Here is a 25431-nt window from a genome sequence, read left to right on the forward strand (position 1 = left end):
GTGGACAGATCAGTAAGGCACGGTTGCTGCCACCCTGCTTTCTCGTGAAGGTTTTGAGAAACTGTGAACACTTGTCCTGGACTAGGAGGATGTGGTATGCTCAATGATGGTCCGTTGTGGGAACATGCCGGAAAGTTGCCTACAATATACCTTGGGTTGGACAGGTGGTGAATGGGATGGCATAGAGTAAAGTTAGTTACTGACCTGTTTGTGTGGACATTTTAGCATTAATCCCATTTCTTTGTGGGTTTCTCCAAGCACTTTTACAACATTTTTAAAATTCATAATTGGACCTAACATTCCAAGCAGGATACTTCTTAAAAGGTCTCGTGCCCTCAGCACCAGTTTCCTGGTTATAAAGAACTCCCGTTATTATTACATGGGCTATAATTTCTCATTTTACATGATTCAATTGACTTAATTGTTATAAATAGCCGTCATCGTCGTCATCTGCTCTCCTCTCCCGCACCCCGAGCAGCTTGCCGTGGAGGTGGAGCGCCTCTCGGGGAGTCAGCGGCAGCTGGAGGATGAGCTGCGTGACCTGGAGGACAAGAAGCAGTCGGTTGCGCACTGGGAGGCACAGATCACCGAGATCATCCAGTGGTGGGTATACCTGCACATGCGCAACGCTCTCTCGCAAGCACTTCAAACCAGCGATGTCCACCAACCGCTCTGGTCACCATCGGAGCCCTCGAGCGGCCGTGTTTGTGGAGAGAGTCGCGGGGATGGGGAGGCGTGACGGCGCTCCACTGCAGGGCCCGGCACTCGCGCTGGCGCCACTGCCGCGAGGCGGTGCCAGCCCAGGGGCATTGGGACCGTGGCATCGGGCAGGAGGGGAGGGGGTGGCAGAGAGGAGCGAGGGGAAAGGGGCCCGTGGGTGACATCGTGAGCAAAGCCTGTTCGGGGGTATCGACGGATGATATTCACACGGCATGCTTTTCCCGGACCGTGTCGGCCCGGTAGGTTTTGCACGCTTATTGAAATATAAAAGAAGCCCTGTGTGTTCCCAGCTGGTTACATTGAGAAAAAAATAAGAATAACAAAGTGTTACGTTGCACACTATTTGGACTGGAAATCCTCTCACAAAAGTGTAGTGTCCCCTTTTGGAAATGGATAGGACATAGTTTAACAGTTTTATATATTTATTCACGCACACACGGATATGTTCCTTGGAAGCCCGGAACCCACACTGACTCACAAGGAGTTTGGCAAGAAACACTTCATTGACTGTTGCGAGTAAGCAGTTGTACAAATTTGCAGCAGGCACGTGCCGCACTGCGGAACCAAAAGCTCCTTGGAATAGCGGTCAGCTTGGTCAGGCTGCGAGTTCTGCTGTTGTTCCTGGCCCAGCGATGTTCCCTGGCCACAAGTCTCGTTGACCGACCACGCAAAACATTCACCGGTGGCTGATTGTGAGGGCTCATTCGCAGAAAAACAAGGTCTCTGTTTTTGTGGTTTGAGGCGGTTCATTGAGTTGTTTTCTGCATATTTAAGCTCCGGGTGTTACATAACTTGCTCTCTCGTGTGTTTTTTCAAAAGCAACAACGTTTTTGATCTTTTTTCATTTTCTTTTTTTTACGATCGAACATTTTCAAAAGATGTTTTTTGCAAAGTGGAAATTGGTAGCAGATGCAGCAGTATTTTCCGAGCCTCGCTTGCAGCCGGCGATACATTTCTGACGAGTGGACGTTCACGCAAACTTCTGCATTGATGTGAAAGTTACCGCAATACGTTCGTGGAACTGCTTTCGGCATGTGGCACCACACGCCAGAAAAATATTTGTCAATGCCATTGCTAAGGAAGACACTGTCTGAAAGCGATCACCGTCGGGACGTGTGTTCCATGCCACGCAACCATCCCACAGCAATACACATTCTCCCCTCCTCCACCACCCCCCACTTCCCCTCCCTCCATCTCTGGATGTGTTCGTGGCGAAAATTTCAGCGGGGAGCACAGTGGGAGAACGGCCAAGCAGGAATGCTTGACCCGCAGCCAATGTAAACCTTGGTCTTGCATCTAATGAGAGGGTCACTTTGCCATGCCTCTTCAACCCGTATTGAGTGAACGTTCTTGCACATTTGCCGTGGGCGACATGTGGCTCAGGAGTCCCGAGGGTTAATTTTTTGGTTATTAAAGCAACGTGTCTGAGCATGGAGAGCACTGTGGGAGCGGTAGGGCATGAAACGATTTATTTATTAAGAGTGATTTAAATTGAGTTCTTACACCCATGTTGTGTTTATACATACTCGTTGGTTCTTTCGGTAAAGTCATGTAGGTAGAGAAATAATAGATGACGACGTTTCGATCGCAACACAAGCCGACAGCAGTTTTTTCTTGCTGTGGTTGTCTCACCTGATGACGATCGCTTGTGTTGCGATCGAAACGTCGTGATCTATTTTATTTTTCTACCTACGTGACTTTACCGAAATAACCAAAGAGTATGGATTCCTGCAGTGACAAAAGCTTCAAATCAGTGTTTATACATATAACATTCAATTGTGTTTTCTGTGTGTATGGATCAGTTATTGGCTATTTATGCAATCTTTTAGCAAATGGTAATTGACTGAACGGGACCGACAACCTAGACAAGAAATGCCAGACACAATGCAAATGACGAGACAAAAAAGCATCTCTTTGACTTGAATTGTGGCTGAATCATAAACGTCGCAGGTGCAGGAGGGTGAATCGTTGTTTATCGAGTGGAGCGTGGTGTGAACTTTAAAGTCTAAAGACTGGCTTGCCAACAGGACAGCACCGCGCCCATGTACGACCACGTGCGAGTTGAAGTCGCTCACTCAATGTTGAGTGGAAAGCGTTCTATCAGTGCCACCGTGTAAGGCAGTGTTGTTCACGAATTTTCAGAGGGGGACCACTTTCACTGATAAGACATCGGTGTGAGGTCTGCCACACATTTGAAACCATTGGGGTTTGACCGCACGATGGGGGTTTTCATTTTTGTGTATTGTCGGGGGCCGCGCGTCAGGGGCTGCACTAAAGGCCATCAGGGGCTGCCAGTGGCCTGCGGGCCTGGCAATGAAGCACACTGGTGTAAGGTGATATGTGATGCTTCCATTCATATCATCGCTAAGTACGATGATCGAAACTCCATTGAAAATTGACCACTTCCTCGGCATGCTCAACTCGAACCGAAAAGAAGCGGCAGATGCAGTTGTCTGAACAGCATCGTCGGGAAGAACTAAGGGGGACCCCAAGTGTAGTTCTACACATGCACCGTCTTTAGTGAGCAGTGCCTGTCTTTGTAGGTGCTCCTGAACAGCACTTGACCAATTCCAGAGGCTAACCATTACATTCTTGTTGGGTGTTTGTTACCCGAGGCGCATATATTTGCCTGTGAGTATGACATGCGTGCGCTTCTTCGTGCGATTGGCTGTCTTTGTCTGCGTACCCCCGCGATGCAGGGTCAGCGACGAGAAGGACGCCCGCGGCTACCTCCAGGCCCTCGCCACCAAGCTCAATGAGGACCTCGACTCCTTGCGCAACTCCAGCCTCGGCGCCAAACCCATGGTATGGGGACGGCGCTTTGTTCAAACCAGAGAGTGTAAACACTCCCAGCGAGCGATTCGGTGAATATCCCCGTGTTAGATGGGACACTTCTCGGCTTGGGCCTGGGCAGTGTTTGCTCGCACTTTGTCGGTGTGTGTACGACACACAGGACTTCCTCTCCGTCTCCCACTGCACTTGCGGTGCTGTTCTATATCGGACAACAGTGCGCGCTGTTAGTTCACTTTCCCACAGTCCTTATTTGGGAAGTAACGGTGAGGACCAATGTCTTGGCGAGTTGTGAGATGCAGCGATTCCATAGTTATCCTGGTCGCGGCGATTTTTACGTTTTTGTTTTTGTCAACATTGGTCGTGGAAATGTCTTGGTTATTGTACATCACGCAATGATGTTCTGTGTGTTATCGCGTACGTAATAATGGCGTGGTTATTGTACACCGCTTATTGCGGGCTACTCGTGTGTTGATGGGGGCCCGCCGGCATGCTGTCACGCAAGACGTCAAATCGCCCATCTCTCCGCCTGCTTCCATTCCACTCTTTCACAGCTCCTAACTTTATTATTAATCGTTGCCCGCTTGAGAAAACATATTTTTTGCTCTTCATTTAACCTTTTTTCTCTCAATTTTTTACAAATGATGATTTTCCACTTGAAAAGAACAGTTCGTTGAGCTATGTTTTTCTGTCTTTACGTTTTTCTTGGTGTCTCATTTTGTGTCTTACTTGGGTTGCTTCTTCTGTTCCACTCCATCTTTGCCGCATTTCTGCAGAACACACTGAGCCCTTATTGCCACAACTACACAGAGTCCGATGGCGCTAGGCAGGTAAGCGGCAGCCGCCTTCAACCATATTCCTGCTGTAAGAATGTTAATTTCAAAAGAGCACATCCCACCCGTTTCATGTGTGTGTTTGTGTGTGAATCATGTGGAAGCTTTTCCTGTTATTTTGAAATCTTGTGCCTTATCGTATGGTTCCCCTCCCTCTGAAATGGCACATTTGGTGTCGGTGGCAAAGTCTGGTCATGCATTAACACTCGTGGAATTAGTGACCAAACGTGGGAAATGTGCGGGTGTACTCGTGACAAAGGCCTAAGTTCATAACGTAGAACTTAATAATTTTCAATGTTAAGCACGTTTCATTCTATCTTCTGCGCTCACTGAGCGCAGAAAGGCAACGACACACGTGGCATGAGGCCGTCAGTGGAAAACCCGTAGATTAGAGCTGTGCAGAGTCTTTGTTATTGTTTTCATTATTTAGCCACAAGTGCCAACAATAGCAGAGACAAATGAGCGCATACAGTTTTGTGACGGCTGGTTGTACGAGCCAAACCCCATCGTATTGGGTGGGCCGCTTGTTGCTACGTCGGCTCGGGACGAAAGCGAAGCCGATAGCAGCGGGGATCGTTCATCCCTCGGAGATCGGCGAAGGCAGGTCGGCCAAAAAGGCTCGTCCGCCTGGCCAGAGTAGATATCTTTGCGTGACGTGTTGGCAAGCGATCTCTGCGCATGTCCACTCTGCTCTACCTCATACTACCTCCCATGGTTACGACGTCCCCTTGTAGTTCCCGCGCACTGTTGGCCCGGCCACTCAGTGCTGCCATGTCACCAAGAACTGCAACGAACCTCTTCCACTGCACGTTTTGCCAAACCTTCTACCGTTGTCATTGCATTGTGCACTGCGGCATTCCTGGTCCCCTCTGCCGTTGCACATTTTTACTCTTTAATTTTCTCTTTGTTTACTTGAATTCTGTTTATAATAATTTGCAATAATAAACACGACTTAAATAAACATGTCGTAAGATAACTGAAATTGTACACTAAAGTAAATATTTAGGTGTCGCTTTTTGGTTGATGGTGTGTTTTTGCTTGAGCATAGTTGATTAGAATTTCAACAAAAACAAACGAGATTCGAGTATAACCTTGCGTAAAAACAAACATCAAGTGCGTCCTATATTTAATATTTGCTTCGTCGTGAATTTCACGTGAACATGCCTTGTGTTTGGTCCCGGCTCTGCTCTTAATGACGGAAGTGAAAACTAATATAACTAAACTATTTTTATTTTACCAGGTAAGGCCCACTTAGCTGTATAGCTCTTTTTTTCAGAAGCGACCTGGCTACAAATGATAGCTCAATAAAGTCGCTTATCACGTGGAATTTATATCAACCAAATACTCTAAACGCACGTTGAGAGTATTTCTGTGGAGGAAAAAACGATTACCCGGAGAGAAATCCTCACGATCACGGGACAACATGCAAACTCCAAATACACAGGCGTCAGGGTCGGGATCGAACCCACGGCCTCATGCGCACCACATTCGGTGACGAGATGTGGTGCACACGTACCACATCCTGGCCTCCTAGGCGAGAGCCGCCCCCCTCCCCACCTTCCGCCGAGTGACCACGAGTGGCCTTTGTGATCCCTCCTAGTTTACATTCGCACAATGCATAATATGGAAAGACTGCAAGGAGATGTGCCAGTTTTAGCTATTGTTCGCTTTTGTTTGAAAGCCTGGACGGCAAAAGCTTTGTTGCTTGTTTTCGTCGCCGCTTAGTCACTGCGGGAGGGGAGTTACTGACTGGCTGTGTGTTTGCAGGGCTTGCATCATGCTTCTGGGGTCAAGGCCATTGTAAGAGAGGGCTGTGTAATGCCCCGTATATGCAGATTGCATAAAAAACACAACATTGATAAAGACTACAGGGACCCTGTCATACTTTCCTTTGATCTCGTTTATCTCGAAATAGAGCAAAAATTTGCACATGCTTTATTTAAAATAAGAGTGGCATACTGGTAGCAGATTAAGTATAGTCACGCACATGGCATGCATTGTGGGAGTTTAGGCAACAAACAAGTGATGGAACAGTCATATAGAGTGTGTTCTATAGGCACATCCGGTGGTGCATCATAACAGCAGCCGCTCAGGCGCCAAGTCCATCGACAGCTTTGTCTCACGCAGTGCCTACGTAACTGCTCACGCTCGCCAGTCTTGGCGTCACGCAGGCGCCTGATGATGCGGCATCAGGCGCCCGCGTTGACAGTCGCACATGTCGTGGGGACAGCATGGATTCGGGGGAGGGGTGGGGGAGTTGCGAGGTCGAGATGGGAGAGGGGCGTTGCGTTTGACGGCGCCGTGCTCGCCGCCTTGTGACTCGGGCAGGACACGCTGTGGAAGACGAGGCGCAGCCAGAAGGTGGAGATGTCCGCGCGGCTGGAGCTGCAGTCTGCGCTTGACGCGGAGATCCGTGCCAAGCAGGGCGTGCAGGAGGAGCTGACGCGAATCAAGGCCACGCACATGGCCACCGAGGGGTGAGTGCCGATGTCCTGTGTGAGTGTGAACGCGACGGCGGGAAGCGGAAACGCCAGAGCGTGAGCATCAGTGCTGCCCCGAATTGCTTGGTGATGTCACACAAACCTCATGCCAATGTCACACAATATACTGCAAGATTGCCATCTTAGTTTTATCAATACCTCGAGCCCTTGCCTCCCATCCCACATCTCTGAGACCTTGTCTCTCCTCTTCTTGGTTCTTTCGGTAAAGTCCCGTAGAAGGGAAATAATAAAAGTAAAATGTTGTAGTTTTATTATTTTATTATTTCCCTTCTTCGTGACTTTACCGAAAGAACCAAGACGATGAATCCCTGCAGTCACGGAAGCTTTAAATCGAAACTTGTCTCTCCTGTTTACCAATTTTTTTGATTTCTGCTCGAGCAGCCACTGACGTCTCCATCCCCTGTGTCAATCTTGACTCAGTGGGTCAGTGGGAGGATGCTCATCTCCACCACTGCCCACTTTGTTTGGAAACACCCCACCACCCCCTCCTATTCTTGACACACTACCACATGCAGTCAGTTGTCAGCTTAAACCTCTATTATGGATCTGTATTTACCCTGCTGTACTTTTCATCCTATACATTTGAACCCATCCATAAATACGTACATTTGTAAATTTTTGGACATTTCATGGACAGTGCCTTTGGATGAACGTTAACTGGGACTCGCGTAATAAATCCGAAACCGTGCTCGATCCGGGCGGACCAGACGAGGTGATATCCGACTGCCGGGGAAGTGTTTGGCAGCCCCCTAGTGGTAGCGACACCAACACTGCCTTCCCACCGGCACAATCGACCGCATTCCAGCACGTGCCGCACTTGGACATTTGAGACAAACACCTCACTGTGTGAATGCCTGCGCTTTACCAAAACAAACCGCAGAGACTGCTCTGTTTATTTTTTTCAATTCCCCCCCCCCCCCCCCACTTGCCCTCCCCCCCTCTCCTGTCATTGAAGGCGAGCACCCTAGGTATGCCGTCGCGGGAGAAAATTACTCGGGGTGATTATTGGGGCGTGCTCGTCACTCATACTCCTGTCAGCCCCAGTAGGGAACTCAAGACCTGACCGCTTTGGGGTGGTGTGTAAACACAGACAAAAATATATATATAGTACTTGAAGTTTTACTCCTCAAAGGAAAGCATTATGGGCGTAGGCCCCGGAATGGGAAAACATTATCCCCTGTGCAGTGCGCCGATTCTTTTGAGTCTGTACTTATCGCTAAGACACGGCATTGTTGTGCGTGGAAACGGCTTTAAATTAAATTGTCGTCTAAAAATATGTGTGGTTTTATTTAGCGGCGATCCCTAACGGAATTCACGTGTAAAAATTTGTCAGGCTGCTTTGAGGGCTGCGTTGTGCCACTGGTGGCCCGTAAAAATAATAATTCACGAGATTGTGGCGATCCCAAGCGTGGTTAAGTTTGTGGTTAACACGCTTTATGAGGCGTTTCTTTTTTAATACAAATATTTTAATTCACAGGAAACTGCAAGAGACTGAGAAGAAGAACAGCAGCCTCATGGCAGAATTGGACATCCTTAAGAAAGAAGTGGCCGAGATGAAAAGGCAACCAGACAAAGGTAACATAACAGCCCCCGAACGTAACGGTGGTGCAGTGTTCGAGTTTGCATTGTCACCTTTTGAGGCGGCCAATGTTCGGTGTCCCTAACCCAGCGCGTCGTGAGTGGACAATGCCCCAAGCATTCATGTTGCCACCACTCTGCGCAGGTCTCAAACAACAGGACTCGAGGAACTCCCTCGTGCGATATTATGAAACACCGTCGTCACCGGTCGACAAGCCAGACGTAAGTTGCCCCGTGCACCATTGTTTACATTCCTTGTTTCCGTAATAAGTTAAGCTAATAGGAAGTTTGGCCCACTCTTTATCGCACAATAGATCCCCTATTTTAGCCTGACGAACTGGTGTGGTGAGTACTGATGGCGAGCACCTCTTATAAGGCCGTCCTTGAGCAGCACTCGTATGTCGTGTGGCGTGCGCAGGATGCAGAGCTGCGTCCCGGCCCCGTCTCTCAGCTGTCGCGCGCCACCTCGCTGCCTGTGCACTCCACGGCTGCACAGCCCAAGGTATTGCCGCTGCTGGCCGTGCCACCCCCCCCCCGCCTCCACACAAAACAAAATGCCAATTTCTCCCATGCAGTCTCTACAATAGGTTGTTCGGGCAAGTGCTGTGTAGTAATTACATTGGATGGCACACACGAACGAACGGTGTGGCGAGAACCACGCTTGGTCGTCTTTGTCTCTCGAGTGGTGACGTTTATACACTGTCAAAGGTACAATTATAAGATTGTGTCGACCTTGGGAGGCGTCCATGACTGGTTCAAATATTCGCCAGCGATTTTGGTTGAGCAGAAATTTAACTCGGTGGCTACAGGATTATTTTTCCAACTCCGCAACCTGTCACTACTCAAAATACAAAGATCCCCGTTATAGTCTTAACAGACTGTTGGGAAAAGTGTTGTTATCAAATTCCTATTAAGGCCAACACGGCACACAAGGGCATGGCCTTTTATGTCCACTCAATGCTGATGCTTGCACACTGCACCAGGTTGTCAATTAAGGCCGAGTCGACCTAGGGGAGACCCAGGACCAGTTCGGATGATCATCACTGGTGTTGGTGGCGACAAGCGGAAATTGAACTTTGGAGCGCAGCGCGCTAACCACTACGCTACCGCTCCCCACGGGCACACATTCACACTTACACAAACTTGCACACACAGCACAACAAGTATTAATTCGGATGGTTTCGTTGTTGCCATTCTTCCCAACCCCTCAATCCCGTGCTGCCCTCTTCCAGCCAAAGGCGCATTCGCTGGTGGTGCGGACATTCAGCAGCCCCACCAAGTGCAGCCAGTGCAGCTCCCTCATGTTGGGCCTGGTGCGGCAAGGCTGCGCATGCGAAGGTACCACCAGCACGTGTGCGCTGGTCGTGGTGTTAGGGTCACGCACATTTTTGTCATGACACCGTATTGTTATCAAGAGTAAAATATATATTTTGCCTTGGTGTGTTTCAGTTTAGTATGTTAACGCCTACTGGTGCCGCACTTTAGATTTATGCTTGTGTGCTTATGCGATTGTGTGTTTCTGTGTATGTGTGGATGTCTCTGCATGTACACGTGCGTGTGTGTGTCCGCGTGTGCACGCATGCATGTGTCTTTCCTTGCATGTGCTTTGTTTCGTGTGTGTGTGTATATCTTGTGTCCGTGCATGTATCCTCATGCATCCCCCCCCACCCCCTTTTTTTCGGCAGTGTGCGGCTTCTCATGCCACGTGACGTGTGCCGAGAAGGCACCCCAGGTGTGCCCCATCCCGGCAGACCAGACACGCCGGCCCCTGGTATCGACCCGCAGCGTGGCACCGGCACTGCCTACGAGGGATACGTGCGGGTGAGGCCCCAGCGCCGCGCTAGCTTGTTACCAGACGTCTTGGTGCCCTGGCGTGACTCACAAGTGGCCACGAGTGTGAAACTGGCGGTTGGTCACAGGGCCACTGCGTCCGTCAATTCGAGAGAATTGGGATTCGTGTTGCAGCTCGGCATAAGTAGCCTTTCCCTTAAAAAGCTCTTCTTATTCAAGGATGGACAGAAAGTTGTGTACGGAACGGTCCTCATTGTTTTTGGAATTTCTGTCACAGAGTATAGCCACAATTCCACTGAACATAGCTGGCTGTGAACTCCAGAAGGTGGCACTGCTTGAAACTCTCGATTCCATATTGACTTTGCCATGGATTTTGACCAAGTTGACTATCATCCATGGCATTTGTATCAAACTACCTTTCTGAGACATTCCGTAGAGTGAGGCTGAATACCACGTGGCACAGAAAGGATGTCGCGGATCGTAACCCCCCCCTCTCCATCTTCTCGCAGGTGCCGAAGCCAGCGGGCGTCAAGAAGGGCTGGCAGAGGGCGTACGCGGTGGTGTGCGATCTCAAGCTCGTTTTGTTCGACATCCCCGAGGGCAAGACGGCACTGCCAAATGTGGGGGTCAGCCACGTCATCGACATGAGGTCAGCCACTCGGCCGGGCAGCACGGTGCTTCGTGGAGGAGTCCAGTGGTGCACATTTAATATTTGGCAGCCTGAATCAAGTGACCTTTCTTGTAGATGTGAACAAAGAGCATTGCACCTCTTTAATTAATTTTTTTTAAAATAATTTATACATTGCGCAAGTAGGGATGAGTAGTGGTTAACGTCTGCTGACCTGTCACTCGACTCTTTCAGCGTTGCACATTTAAACGTACGCGTAAACGATTTTGCGTTTGTGTGTACACGGAATGCAGGGATGAGGAATTTTCTGTGAGTTCGGTCCTCGCCTCCGACGTGATCCACGCCAACCGCAAGGACGTGCCCTCCATCTTCAGGGTGAGTCGTACAGCTACAGCTGAGCTCCTGCCACCACACGCCAATCGAGCTGCAGAAACCCCAGAATTCACAGCGACACCAACCGGCTTGATCTCAGGATCACAGCAAATGCATGGAACTCAACAGGTCCCACATTTCAGATTTTATTTGCAGGCGGTGTCACGGTGCAACAAAAAAAACTCTTGTCGCACGTTACTCTGCACGCACGCATCGCATGCATCGCACGCACCAATTACGCACACCAATTATACACACCAATCACACACACACCAATCGCATGCACTGCAGGTGACGGCGACGCAGCTGACGACACCCCGTACGAGGTTATCGACGCTGATCCTCGCGGACACCGAGACGGAGAAGGAGCGCTGGGTGGGCGTGCTGAGCGAGCTGCAGAGGCTGCTCAAGCGCAACAAGCTCAAGGACCGTGCCGTGTACCAGGCGCGCGAGGCCTTTGAGAGCGGCCTGCCCTACATCAAGACCACCCTGTCCGCCGCCGTCATCGGTGAGAGTGGGCATGGACACGGAGCTGGCCTCCACAATGGGAAGCTTGCGCTCGGCAAGCCGTTGGGAAGAGTTCATGCTCACCGCCGTGCGTTGCTTTGTCAATTGGCAGTTGTGCACGTGTCTGTGTGTGTGCAGATATTCAATTGGGTGTGTACGAATATGGTGGAGTGGTAGTGTAGTGGTTAGCATGCTGCGTCGTGAACCCGGCGACCCCCGTTTGATTCCCGCTCATGGGCCAACACCAGCGACGGTTATCTGAACCGGTCTTGGGCCTTCCCTAGGTGGACTCGTTCTCAAATGAGTATATGGTGTGTTGTGTAAACATCTGGGGAGATGAAGGTAGCCAGGCGTGGTACTGCCCACCCACCCACCCCATCGTGTGCCGTTCCAGCCTTCGTAGGTGCTCGCCGATTGCATTTGCCCCAACAATTAGCAAATATCGTGACTGGTCCTGAGCTTCCACAAGATCAATTCGGCCTTAAATGAGTACCTGGTGTAGTGTCCTAATGCAAGCACTGGGGAGACAAAGCGTGGCCTTTGTGAGATACTGGCCACATCACCACGCCCTCCAGTAGTATTCCTTGATACGTGCCCGCTAACAGCACTTGCCATGAGAGCCTGCATGGTGAAATACGGGATCCTTCTATTTGTGTGTGTGTGTGCGCGTGCAGACCACGATAGAATAGCACTTGGAGCGGAAGATGGGTTTTATGTGCTCGAAGTCACCAATGATGGTAAGTGTGCACAACCCTTGTGTATAATGCCTCATCAGAAAATACAATAAACACCTTGTAGCAGGAACACAATGCATCGCCATTCACTTCAGCAGTTCTGCACTGGTCACGAACGTGTGCACGGAAGCCTTTTGAGAGGCAGGTTCTATCAGGGCCTGCCCCTACCATTATTTTGTTCATTGCCCACAATCCACCATGATTATACATTTTGTAGCTATACATATAGCAGGCTATGATTTCGATATATTGACCTTCTTGGAATCCTGGACTAAATACGTACATTTCCACATCATCAAGCACTGTCGCATCTTGTTTACCACTTCACGAGTCACATCTGAATTTGTTCAATATACCATAAACGATCCTGGGTCACGGGTTATTGCAATCCCGTTTGTATTGTCTCGTTTTTTTCCCATCTAATTTTTTTAATCTTAAACGTAACACTGGCATGTCATTCACATACAGCTGACTTAAATTGTAAATTATTCTCACACGCATTATTCATCGATGTGAATCATTAGCGAGAGAAGCCATATTTTAATCATCCGATTCGTCCAATATCGGTTCGTTTCTCACCTGCCACTGGGTGGCGATCTCTAAACACAAAGGCGTACATGCGGCATGCGTCCACAGTGATCGTGCGCGTGGACGACTGCAAAAAGGTGACGCAGATCGAGCTGATCCCGGAGGCGCAGTTGGTGGCCGTGATCACCGGCCGCAACCGTCAGCTGCGCCTCTACGTGTGGAAGGCGCTCGAGGGCTTGGAGCATGAGCCCTACAAGGTGCCCGAGGCCAAGAACTGCCAGGCGATCGCGGCAGGGCGTCCCAGCGGGCTCGGCGCCGCCGGCTCGGCCCTCCTCTGCCTGGCCATGAAGCGCCAGCTGGTGTGCTACGAGCTGATGGGCGGTGCTGCGCGCACGCGCCACCGCCGGATTCGCGAGTACCAGCTGCCCAACGTGGCGCAGTGGCTCGCGGTGCTGTCGGAGGGCATCTGCGTGGGATACCAGTCCGGATTCGCCATCTACGCCACCGGGGTAACGGGCGCACACACGCCCTGCGGCGGTTTTACTGCTCCGTGGGTTTGGCCATGCTGACGTTAGTGATTATATCGCGTCCTTGATGATCAGTGCCATATAGTCTCCTAACTTTTGATCCGCAGAGTGCTGGTCGTCTGTAAAGCCATGGGAAATCAGCAGTGGCACTGTTGAAGATATATTTCTTCAAAAACAGCAAATTTGTTTACCGCTCGTCTTCGATGACAATTAGTTGAGAGTTTAGAGTGGTTCCGTGGCTCCAGAAAAGTTAGGAACCATTGGTATAGATAATAAGACACCTTAAAGTGATTTTTTGACATTGGGAATTATATAATAATGCTATATTGTGTTACTTATAAAATTATACACCAATGTATGTACGTATATTGAATATTCTGCTGGTTTCTTTTTCAAGTCTTAATCAGTTGCTGGGCACGCAATAATTCACCCACTCCATGACATTATGAATTGCGTCATGGTCCCGGGTCACAATTCCTTTCATGAAATGTATTCTCCTTTGTACCTGTGGTTCATGACAGAATCTATTATGACTAGAAAACGTCCATGAACGGAAAACACAATTTCATGCACATGTGAGCTTAGCAGTCATATTTAGCAAGTCAGAGAATTAATCCTTGCCTGTACGGTACTTTCAAATACCACTGCCGTTTCCAACAACCAACAGATGTGCGCTGCATTGTCCAGATTGTTTCCTGTATTTCTGACTTTGCCTCGTGCGTTGTGCCCATGTTGTATTGTTGCCGTGTCACTGGCGCAGGCCGGAGAGGAGGCGTCGGGCCACTGCCTGGTGCAGGCCGAGGACCCCTCGCTGAGCTTCCTGGCGGCGGGCGGTGGCGCTCCAGCAGACGCTCTGTGCTGCGTGGAGATCGTGGGCGGACCCGGCCCGGCACGCGAGTACCTGCTGTGCTTCTCCTGTGTGGGCATCTACGTGGACCGGCAGGGCCGCCGCTCGCGCCAGCAGGAGCTCATGTGGCCAGCACCTCCCACTGCGTGCTGTAAGTCGCCACGGTGGCTATGAGATGTTAACTACCTCACCCGGTATGCAAGAGGGCATGAGTTCGATCCCGACCCTGACCCCACCTGTATTATTATTTTTTCTCTCTGACTCCAATTTTTGCTGTAAGTCGCCACGGTGGCTATGAGATGTTAACTACCTCGCCCGGTATGCAGGAGGGCATGGGTTTTATCCCGACCCTGACCCCACCTGTATTATTATTTTTTCTCTCCGACTCCAATTTTTGCTGTAAGTCGCCACGGTGGCGAGTTGTTAACTCCCTCGCCCGGTATGCAGGAGGGCATGGGTTCGATCCCAACCCTGACCCCACCTGTGTTAATTTTTTTCCCTTCGGCTCCAATTTTTCCCTCCACATTCAGTAACATGCGTTGGGAGGATTTGGCTGCTATACATGTTTCCGCGTGATAAGCCGCCACTCCATTCAGAAAAAGAGCAGTATAGCTCTGTGGGCCTTACCTGATAAGGTAAAAAAATAGTTGAGTTAAACTATTAGCCCCATTGGCACCTGTATCGTTGCTGCGTAACTGCGTCGGTGTTGACTTTGTTTTGCCTCACGTCGCAGGTTACAACCCTCCGTACCTCTCGGTGTACAGTGAGAACACAGTCGACATCTTCAACATCATCACCATGGAGTGGATACAGACACTGCCGCTGAAAAAGGTGCCACTCGCTGTTTTACTATATTGCTAAATTAGCAAATCGCTGTCCCTCCTAGTTAATTGAAAAGTTAATTGACAGTCGTTATTTCATTATGATGACAACCTGACCTAATTTGCACAGGATCTTTTTACTTAATAATCTTGAACTATTAGTCAGCGTAAGATTTTTTTAACGGGTCATTTTAGCAATTGACACCACCGATCGGCTCTTTAGCATCGTCTACATGGATGACTGTGGAGCTTTCAGGCGTCCTCCGAGGTTTGTCGAAGCTTTTGTGTTGTGCCCGTCCTGTGAGGACTGACCCTCGACTTGTGCATCTCTCCTCCCTGTGGTGCAGATAAAGCCGCTGAACCCCCAGGGCACCCTGAACCTCCTCCCCTCCGAGCCCGTGCGTCTCATCTACTTCCAAAACAAGCAAGCAGGTAGGAGAAGGGGGGGTGCTCTTGCATAGACATCGCCGGAAACTTGGCACGGCTGCCACGTTTCCCATTGCGGCGCCCGTGTTGGCGTCGTCGCCCCGAGTAAGTCCGGCTTGACCGTTTAAGCGGCGACAGCGACGGGAGCGCGTACGCCGCACAACGGCGACGGGGAATGAGATGTGCGCGCGCGTGCGATGCGTGCCTCTACAGAGGGCGAGGACCTGCATGTGCCTGAGACGTCGGACAACAGCCGGAAGCAGCTGATCCGCATGCGCAGCCGGAGGCACTTCTCCTACCGTGTGCCGGACGACGAGAAGATCTCCTTGAGGTGCCCACCCTGCCACGTGTTTGCGCGTGTTTTTTTTCGATTCTCCAAACTTTATAGGTTTAGCACTTAACTCATTCTGTGATCCGATTCGTTTTGCAGTTTTTTGTGTCAATGGGCGCTTTGGTTTATTTCTCATGCCTTGTTAATACTTTTACAATATATTGTGGTGTGAAAATATTGGATCCAGTGTGGTCTCAATGTTAAGGGTACGTGAATTTAAAAGCGATTAATATTTGCGCTTGATTCAATATATTCATCATGAGCTTAAGACTCGATTTTAATTTAACGACTTTTACAGTCTGATTAACGTTTGCTGCGTTACACAAGCGGCAGAATGAATGGTGTGCCACGTGCATTACATGCCGATTGCTTTGGCACAGACTAGCCATGATTCCACTCGCGTGCTCGTTTGGAGAGTATTGCCCTAATAAGCAATTCGCTTACCACTTGCAAACTGGTTGAGACAGAACACCCTGTGTTGACCCGCATCATCCCCCCCCCCTCACTCGTGCTCTGCAGGGAGATGATTATACGGGACCCAGACCTGCGCTCCAAGCTCATCTCCGGTCCCACCAACTTCAACCACGTGGCGCACATGGGCCCCGGCGACGGCATGCAGATGCTCATGGACCTGCCCGTGGTGAGATTGCTGTGCCGCGTCGGTGGCGCCGCAACGCCGCCTGTCTCAAATCGTCGCTTCCAGACCTGCGGTGGCGCACTCCTTTCGTAGCACAGCGCTTCGGAGGCAGCGTTTGGGAGGGTTGTGTAGATTCTGTCGCGCAGCGACTCCCGGTCCCGCAGATTGTGGGGGAATTACAGCAGTTCGGTTCATCGCCCATCCTTGTGGATTTCGAGTGTTATTTAGCCCATATGCATGGTGGGTTTCCTCCTACGAGCAAAAGACTCTTTTAAGAAAAGGAAATTGGACAAGCATCGCGAAGTATGACTCCAATCTTTTAATAAATAATACGCATTTATCATTAATTTACCATCGGCTCTGTTAACTCAACTGGCTGAGCGAGTAAAGGGCTTTGCAGGGTCGGGGAGGACGGGGCGGTCGGTACGCTGAGGCGGTCTCGCCCCGCTCGCGCCGGCGCCACGGCCTGCCTCGTGCATCGACACTCATCCCGCTGCTGCTGCTGTCGCTGCTGTCGCTGCTGCTGCTGCTGCTGTCGCTGCTGCTGTCGCTGCTGCTGCTGCTGTCGTTGTCGTTGTTGCAGCGCTCGTCGACGATCCACGAGGAGCACCCGCAGGAGCGACCGCGCCCCGCCATCTCGGGCTCCTCCAGCATGGCAGCCATGCCGCGGCACTCGCACGCCGGCCTCTCCACCAGCCCCAGTGAGTGCTTGCCGTCCCACCACTCCTCCCGACTGAAACTCAACAATTTTTAATGAACCAGGTGCAATGCCCAATGAGCTATATAGTTCTTTTCAAGAAGTGACCTGGCCACATATGATAGCTCGGCAAAGTGGCTTATCGCTTGGAAGTTTATACCGGCCAAATACTCTTGAACGCACGTTTCTGAGTGTGGAGGGGAAAAAACGGAGGACCCGGACAAAATCCACATGACCACGGGGAGACAGACGCACAAACTTCAAATATACAGGCGTCAGGATTGGGATCGAACCCACATTCACCTGTATACCAGGCGAGGTAGTTAACATCTCGCCACCGTGACTAGAGGCCAGATCCTCGCACAGTCCGCACGTGTGAAGCACTGGCGCAGCAGAGTTTGACCCAAAAACCGGTGGATCCGATTGAGAAGCCGTCACGCGGTGGCGTGCCTCTAGACACGTGTGTTGGGTTCACGGTTCTGTTATTAATGCTGGCGTGGCCGAGTACCCAGCACTTGAGATCTGAGTTCAAATTGTGGGTTTCGGCCAAGAGAATGGTGTCTTTCTGGTGGTGTTGTTGTGTGTATGTACATATGGTTGTACGTGTGTGTGTTTTTTTTTAGTTTTATGTGGGCATGTGCGTGTACTCGTGTTTATGTGCGTCTCTAGTTGTGCGTACGTGAAGGATTGTCATTGCGTCTGTGCGTCGTTGCTCGTGGCTGCACTCGTGCTTCAGGCTCGCTTGCCCAGAACGGCAGCGCAGGGCGGAGGGAGGCGGGCGGCGCGACAGGCGGTGCCGGCCTGGGCAGTTCCGGTAGCGGGGGCTCCGGTAGCAAGAAGTGGCCCGTGGCGTCACCTTCGGACGGGTCCCTCTCGTCGGGCGGCCCCGACCAGCACAGCGAGGGCCACGGGCCCCGTGCCGACTCGGAGTTTGAGCGCGAGGTGAGACCCACTTCCCTCTCCCTGCCTCCCTCCCTCCCTCCATCCCTCCCATCCCCCACCTTTGCTTGTGCCCGCCGGCTGTGGTGTCTGCGCCATCTCCGCCGAGGCATTGGGACAAAACCGATTCTGCATTATTGATGGAGGCCGTTTTGTCCGGTCCGCTCGCCAACAACGAGTGGAAACTTAAGCTGCTGCTTGTTTTGCGAATGCAGCCAATTATCCCACCTATCCAGGAGCACGCCAGAAAAGGCAAACATGATGACGGTGTTGTCGGGTGCTCGTGTTGCGTGTTGTGGGATCATTTGCGTTTGGCTGGCACTCAACCGGCAATTTTCAGGTTATTGTGTGCGTGCACTAACGGTGGTGCATGTGTTCTGCCACGTGTCTGTGTGTTTTGTCTTCCTGCCGTCCGCCGCCCCCGCCCGTACGTTCCGTCGCTCCCACGCGGGACTCGCGCACTCGCTCGCCCTCTCCTGCCGGCGCCGCGAAGCAGGACTCGGACTCTCCACGCCACTCCACGGCCTCCAACAGCTCCAACCTCAGCAGCCCGCCTAGCCCGCTGTCTCCACCGCGCAACCAAGGTGGCGGCAGCAGCGGCGGCGCTGGTGGCGGCGGTTTGGGCGGCCACTCCCCGTGGGACCTTTGAGTCTGGGCACGCGCGACACCCAACGGCGGTGTTGGTGGTCGCATGCCCGCGCCATTCCTCCTCGATCGCCCCCGATGGTGACGACTGCAACGACGAGGACAAGATGGGGGGGGGGGTGTGCCCAAAACCGGTGCTGGGAGTGTTGGGGGGGGTGGGGGGGGGGTCTGCCCAGCCACGTTTGTCTTTTGCCTGAAGGGAGCCCCGCCAGGTGACCCCGCCCGTGCCCCACCCCGCCGCAGCCTGCGTGGGAGCGATGGAACGTCGTGTTCCTGTGGGGCCTCGGGGCTCCACGCGCCAGATGCCCCACACCGCTGCCTGTGAAGGGACCCCGGGCCCACCCACGCACGCACGCACTCACTCACACTCGTTTTCTATTCCTCTTTGTGTTGCTCCCCTCTCCCAACCCGGGGCTCCTGTGCCTGTCTACGGAGACAAGGGGAGGGGGCAGCTGGGAGTGTTAAAGAGAGTTTCGTTATAAATACCGATAATATAATAACTATAATTACAGTAATTACCGATTTAAAGAAAAAAAATTGAGAAACAAAAGAATTAACTTAAAATTGTCCTGAATTTTGTTCCACTTTCAGAACATGCAGAGTTGTTTTGTTTAACCCCGAGCCGTTGCTGCTACGTGCGGTCACCCGTCGTATTCAACGGTTCCAGGAGCCTCCAAGCAGATGGACGTAGGACGTCCCGTGCATCTCACGGCTGTCCCGTGTCCACGCTGCCTCCGTGATCCGACCACTAAGGCCACCGGCCACTGGCACTGCAGAACCTCTCCTGTGAGAGGCACCAGGGCGCTTGGCGAGCGGCGAAGCTCGGCGCTGTGCCACGCTCGTACCCCCCCCCCCCCCCCCCCGCGTCGTCCCTATTGGGAGCAGAGCGGGGGCCTTGTACCGTTTGGGTGGGTGGGGGTTTGTTAAACGTTTTTTCCTGCGACCAGCAATCGCTTTGTGGTGGCTGCCTCTGACGGCATATGCAGTCTCCCGGAGTCTTCTTCACAGCCCCCACTTTTTGCAGCGGGAGGCGCCGGGGACGAGGGTGGTGGGGTCAAAACCAGCAGCACCGTGGAACTAGGAAACACTACAGCGTTGCGTGTTCTTGTCGACCCAACGCACGGCAAACGCGTGTTGCGGTTGTTTATTTCTGTAAGATATTTCCGATCACAAACTTGCGTGTGTTCTTTTTTCACGTGGTTATTTTCGCTGGAACATGCAGGTGTTTGTTTGTTTTTCTTTCACGTTTTTAATATTTTGTTGTTGTCGTTGCCGAAGTGGTGCAGACACAGCGCGGGACCCGTTACCTCGTGGTGTTGGTGGGGTGCAGAGAGATTTTTTTCTTTTTTTTCCGACCGGGAACAGTGCGCTGTGCGCCAAGCATTGTGTGCGGGTTGGTTGCGAGGGTCTGTGCCGTGGAGCCAGCGCGCGCAGGGGGATTGTGGACCATGTCAAGGTTGCAAAAAGTGATTCCTAAGTTTGCCTGCTCGGCGTTCAGAGCACCCGTCTCTACTACTGTTTTTAGCCGTCGCCAGAACAGAAGCTGCTCCCAATGTTATTACCTATCGCCCGTTGTAGCGTTCGTTTTATTTCCCTCACTCTAGACAGTGACCAAGACATAGTCGAGCTTGCAAATGGGGGAGGGGGGGGTGCTGTGGTAGACGCCGATTGAAAAATGCTTTATTTTGAAATTGTGCAGTGTCGACGGGGGTGTGATGAGCGAGTTGGAAACATCAACCCTGAACTGTGCGCTCTCTCGAGTGTGAGAATATGTACTTGTGTGCGCGAGTGCGAGAGTGTGAATACTAGTGCGAGTGTGCGCGCGTGCGTGTGTGTAAGTGCATGTTTGTTCTTTGCCGTCGTTGGGAATAATTACGGCGGCCAATCAATCAAAAAATTAAGACAAAAATTGTCATCCAATGTGCTAGCTTCATCTGGTTTCTGGGGTCTCAGGTTATCTGCATACTGTAGATAGATTAGTTTTATTTTCTGGCTCGCCCAAGCAGTCCTTGTTTTGAGGGGGGGGGGGGGGGGGGTAATAACGTGTTACGCATGTGTTTCCAATATAATCTCTCATATCTGCAACTTCTGATTACTTTTTCGGTCCAAACGTGCACTGGCCCAGCTGTATAATCTTCACCACGCTCCCCGTGGGTGCGTCATAGCTCTCCGTGCCGCCCAAGTCGCTGTAAATGTTTAAATTGTTTTGGATGGTGTGCAGATGTGGGTGGCAGTGTTTGTGGGTGGTGGGCGGGGCACCCACGTGATGTGGGAGAAGGCCTCGCACGCTCATGATGCGCATTCGTCGTCATCGCAAATCCGCCGCACCACTGTCTTCGTCACGGGCCCCCATGTGGGACCTCGTCGCGTTGCCAAGCCGAGGCCAATTTCACGGTCGCCTCCATAGCCCGGAGCTATGGCATCCACGAGTCGGGCATCGGGCCACACGACAAAACAGCCCTGGGCGGACGTGACGTCCCATCGGAAGGAGCCACCCATGTGGCCCCGAAGGCCATCTGCTCACTCTCCACCGAGTAGTTCAATGCACTGCGTCTTTCATCGCAGATTGCTCCGTAAACTCGCTCGTTTGCTCCCTCCCTCCTCTTTGCCATAGAGGGCCTGGGCCCCACGAGGCCGCTGAGGTGCCCAGGTGCTCGCCAGTGAGGCCCCATCCCCTGGCTGCTGGGCCCAACACGGTTTTAGGGCGGGGGGATGGGGGGTTGCGTTACATCTTGGGTGGGGCGAGAGGGGTGGGCATGTGAAAGCGGCTGCCACGGGGACTCTGTGGGCAGTGATTTCAGTGCCAGTATTTGTTGCCTTTTGTAAGCGAATTAATTGACACAAAGTACACGCAACAGATGACGACACCGTGTTCCCCCATGGCTTGCTAGCTTTGTTATTTTGTTTTTGTTTTGCGTCTGTAAGAATGTTGTACAGTTTTGCATGATAACGTGGGTGTATTTTTTTTAACATCAAAGGCACGCGGCATAGAGAAGAGCGTTCGCTTGTATTAATGTTCGGAGAAAAAAAATCACACCTTGGTTTTTAAATGAAATTTGCTGTAAGAAATATAAACTTAAAATTGTGCTGGGGCTTTTTTTTCTTTATTTTGCACACGAATATTTATAGAGGGGTTAGTGCATCGACAGCAGCAGGTTAAGAACACTTCGTAATAATGTTTGACACAAACATGATATCTTATATTAACCAAACCTTAAAACATTGCAAAATAAACATAAAAATCGACGACCCGCGGTGTGTGTGGAGGTCGCTTGTTTGCAAGGCATTGTGAAGCGATGACTGCTTCGCATCTCGTGACCGGATCACACGGTGATGGCTTGGGGTCGAGTTCACCTGATAATTGGGTTCGCACGATGCCCAGGTAACTTTGTACATGTGTCACATGCTACTCACGTGTTGAAAAATGTGTTTTTTTTTACTTATCCAGGAGATCCACACTTTTTCATGAGGTTCCTGCATTGGTTTTTATTTTCACTTTTCATCCAATTAATGTTGAGTATTATACAAGTGGGAGGAAACCGGAGCACCCGGAGAAAAAACACGCGCAAAGGGGGGACGACACGCGCTCCCCGTACAGATAGGAACAGCTGGCGATTAGCCCACTTGCCGTACTGCCTTTTCGCCGCTAGTCGAGCGAGGTACGGTGGCTCCTTAACGCCCACGGGGAAGGGAGTTCCACAACAACAACTTGTGTGTCTGTGCGGTGATCCACCAACCATCGCTGCCCCCCACAGTGATGGGTAACAGGCCTCGTGCGGAGCCACCGCCTGCCTGTCTCCACGAAAATTGCGTGACACGACTGGTCTCTCCCGCAGGGGGGCGCTGTGCTACCAACATGGATGAAGTTGCCGGAAATTGGGTCCTTTTGAATTGAGGGTCTTTTTTGATCCAGGCGCGTAGCTCTGGAGTGTGCAGACGGTGCAACTCCGTACCACGGTCCTAAGTCCACGGGCCGGGGGAGTGGATAAATGAACAGGGGGCCTTCATTGAATACCTTGCACCAGGGTCCATGCCTCCAGCTCTGCGCCACTGCTCGTTCGCGACAAACAACTCGTCAGCAGATTGAACAGGAAACAGCAGCAGCAGCGTCGTCGTCGTCAGCGGCAACACTAGTTGCAGTAGCTCTTAACTCCCATCGCCAGCAGCAGAAGTTGCTTCAGTGATACAAGCAGCAGCTACTTCAATCAGCAGCAGCATGAACGTTTATCACCGGCAGCATCATCGGCGGCATCAGAAACCCCCTGCACTCCCATGGGCAGGCGCCCGTATCCACTGTGACGGCCCACGTCTGTACTCGAGTGATGTTATCTGACTTCAAGAGGATTCGGGCGCTCGGCGCTTCCATTGGACATGTTATGGACGCGACCTCTTCGTGCGGGGCCCTCCCACCCAACGCGGCCGCGCGGGTGGCACGTGACGAGTTGCGCTCCCGGCAGCGGCCGAGTTCTTTGCTCGTGCGCACGGCGAGAACGGCGAACCCGGCCACGCACCGGGTGGGTCTACGACGCCACACGCCACCCTCGTCTCGCTGGCGCAACACGCTGATGTTGGACAGGCGAAGCTTCTGGCCTGAAAGTAAACAAAAAAAACTAATCCGTAGTACGATGCGGGGTTTCGAGACCTCATTTTGTCCTGGTGACCACACGTGGTTGTCTGAGCTGCGAGCAGCAGGGCGCAGCACGGTGCCTGCATCCGTGCGTTACGTCTCTGCAAAAGAGCCCCTCCATTAATAATCATGAGCGGGTGACGTCACTCCACATGCCGCACCCCTCCCCAATAACCACGAGGGGGTGACGTCGCTCCGCATGCCGCACCCCTCCCCAATAACCATTAGCGGGTGACGTCACTCCACATGGGGCAACCCCCCTCATTAATAAGCATGAGCCGAACAATTTTTCTATTGAACGTTTCAGATTTACTGCAATATCCACCCGTCCTTGGACGGGCAAAGAAGCGAGTATAGTATAGTGTATCTTTCTTTCATTGGTAGCGCTTCTTGTAATGGTTTTCCTTCGGAAATTCCAGCCACTGCAATTTGGAAATGTGGAATTTCCACCACGGCGGTATTGGGAAGGGACATCTTTTTTTCACGGGATGTCGTTTTGTGTGTTTATCAGAAATGAATTAGCGGTCAATCGCAGCCCCTGTTCGATCCACTGCTGGACGAAGGACTTCCCACGCAGGTGTCGGTTTGACGGGGTGGTGTTTGGCCATACTTCACCACGCTGGTCACTGCAGGTTGCTAAAGAAGGATAGGTGGGGTTTACCTAGGCAGGCTCCAATTTTAGCTGCTGATCGTCAGCTGTGGTCGAATTCATAGCGCAGCGCCACCACTCCTTCAAGTAGACTCTGACCGGGATAGGCCTGGATTAGTTCGGCCAGTTGTCGACTATGGGCTCGTGTCTGGTGATGCTAATCAATTTATCTTCTTGGTTCTTTCGGTAAAGTCACGTAGAAGGGAAATAATAAAATAATAATAAAAATAAAACATAATAAAATAACAGGTCTGTCGGGAAGACAGCGTCAGACGCTGTCTTCCCTTCACCTGAGGACGACTGCTTGCGTTGTGGCCGAAACGTCGTGAGAATTATTTTCTGTTTTATTTTTATTATTTTATTATTTCCCTTCTACGTGACTTTACCGAAAGAACCAAGAAGATGAATCCCTGCAGTCACGAAAGCTTTAAATCGAAATCTAATCTATTTAATTAAGGAATCGACTTTTTTTTTTAAATTTAATTCTGGCCATGGAACGCAATGTGGGCCCCCCACTGTGTGCGGGATAGTCTCGTCTCGTTTTAATTCGCGTGCGGACTGTTGCCCTGAGGACGTTTGCCGTGGAGAGCGGCCGCCTCCCACACTCGCTGCATTCACGCGCCTCGTCTCTCGGGCTGCCACTATTAATGGCATTGCACCCTCGCCGCCTGCCGCGGCTGCTGCTGCTGCTGCTGCTCATGTCACAATTGCGGGAAATGTCGTCAGCGGCGATCTTCGTGGGCGAATTCAGTGGGGGTCTTTACCGTGCCCAACCACGCTTTGGTAAAAGCCCCCCCCCCCCCGCTTCCCCCTGCCGGCGTGATCGCGTGCCCCCCCCCCCACACCGAGCTGTGCGAGACGCACAATCGTCTTGGGGGCCGTCCATAAATGACGTCATACATGGGGGGGGGGAGAAATGTGACGTCACATCAAAATGCGCAACTTTAAATAAATATAGACAACACGTTCTACTTAACTAAATAGACTTTTTAATAAATGTTTTCTCCTACAACATCAGAGTGCAGCGCCACATTAAATACGCACTGCAATGACAATAGTTTAAAGCTCTTTGAAGCATGTTTTATATTGGGGGGGGGGGGGGGGGTGCAGAGCTTTGTGACGTCACATTTGAGGGGGGGGGGTCTGACTTTTTGTGACGCCGCGTGACGAGGGGGACGGCCCCTGTACGGCGGACCATTGGGAGCGGTGGCGCGGGGGTTGGCGCACTGCCCTCCGTACGGGTAGACCCGAGTTCGTATTCCCGACGTCGGCTCGACCCAACATCGGCGGCGAGTGATGTCCC

The 25431-nt window shown here is 51.6% G+C and overlaps 1 protein-coding gene across 1 annotated transcript in view; it reads left to right on the forward strand.

Annotated features, from left to right (window-relative positions):
* LOC133346887 (serine/threonine-protein kinase MRCK alpha-like) overlaps positions 1-22103 on the forward strand; it is a 51431-nt gene extending 29328 nt beyond the window's left edge. Inside the window, 23 exon segments of the mRNA XM_061558716.1 lie at positions 435-603; positions 3420-3525; positions 4287-4340; positions 6672-6820; positions 8322-8419; positions 8568-8644; positions 8841-8924; positions 9655-9760; positions 10108-10188; positions 10191-10243; positions 10723-10862; positions 11135-11216; positions 11505-11721; positions 12395-12457; positions 13091-13491; positions 14270-14507; positions 15090-15187; positions 15525-15609; positions 15817-15934; positions 16454-16574; positions 17155-17272; positions 18005-18210; positions 18704-22103. Coding sequence (XP_061414700.1) covers positions 435-603; positions 3420-3525; positions 4287-4340; positions 6672-6820; positions 8322-8419; positions 8568-8644; positions 8841-8924; positions 9655-9760; positions 10108-10188; positions 10191-10243; positions 10723-10862; positions 11135-11216; positions 11505-11721; positions 12395-12457; positions 13091-13491; positions 14270-14507; positions 15090-15187; positions 15525-15609; positions 15817-15934; positions 16454-16574; positions 17155-17272; positions 18005-18210; positions 18704-18856 — 3017 coding nt within the window. The 3' untranslated portion in view covers positions 18857-22103.
* The last annotated feature ends 3328 nt before the right edge of the window (positions 22104-25431 follow it).

Source organism: Lethenteron reissneri, chromosome 25 (assembly GCF_015708825.2).
Source record: "Lethenteron reissneri isolate LAM-NWPU_2019-01 chromosome 25, ASM1570882v1, whole genome shotgun sequence".
In the NCBI taxonomy this organism is placed as follows: Eukaryota; Metazoa; Chordata; class Hyperoartia; order Petromyzontiformes; family Petromyzontidae; genus Lethenteron; species Lethenteron reissneri.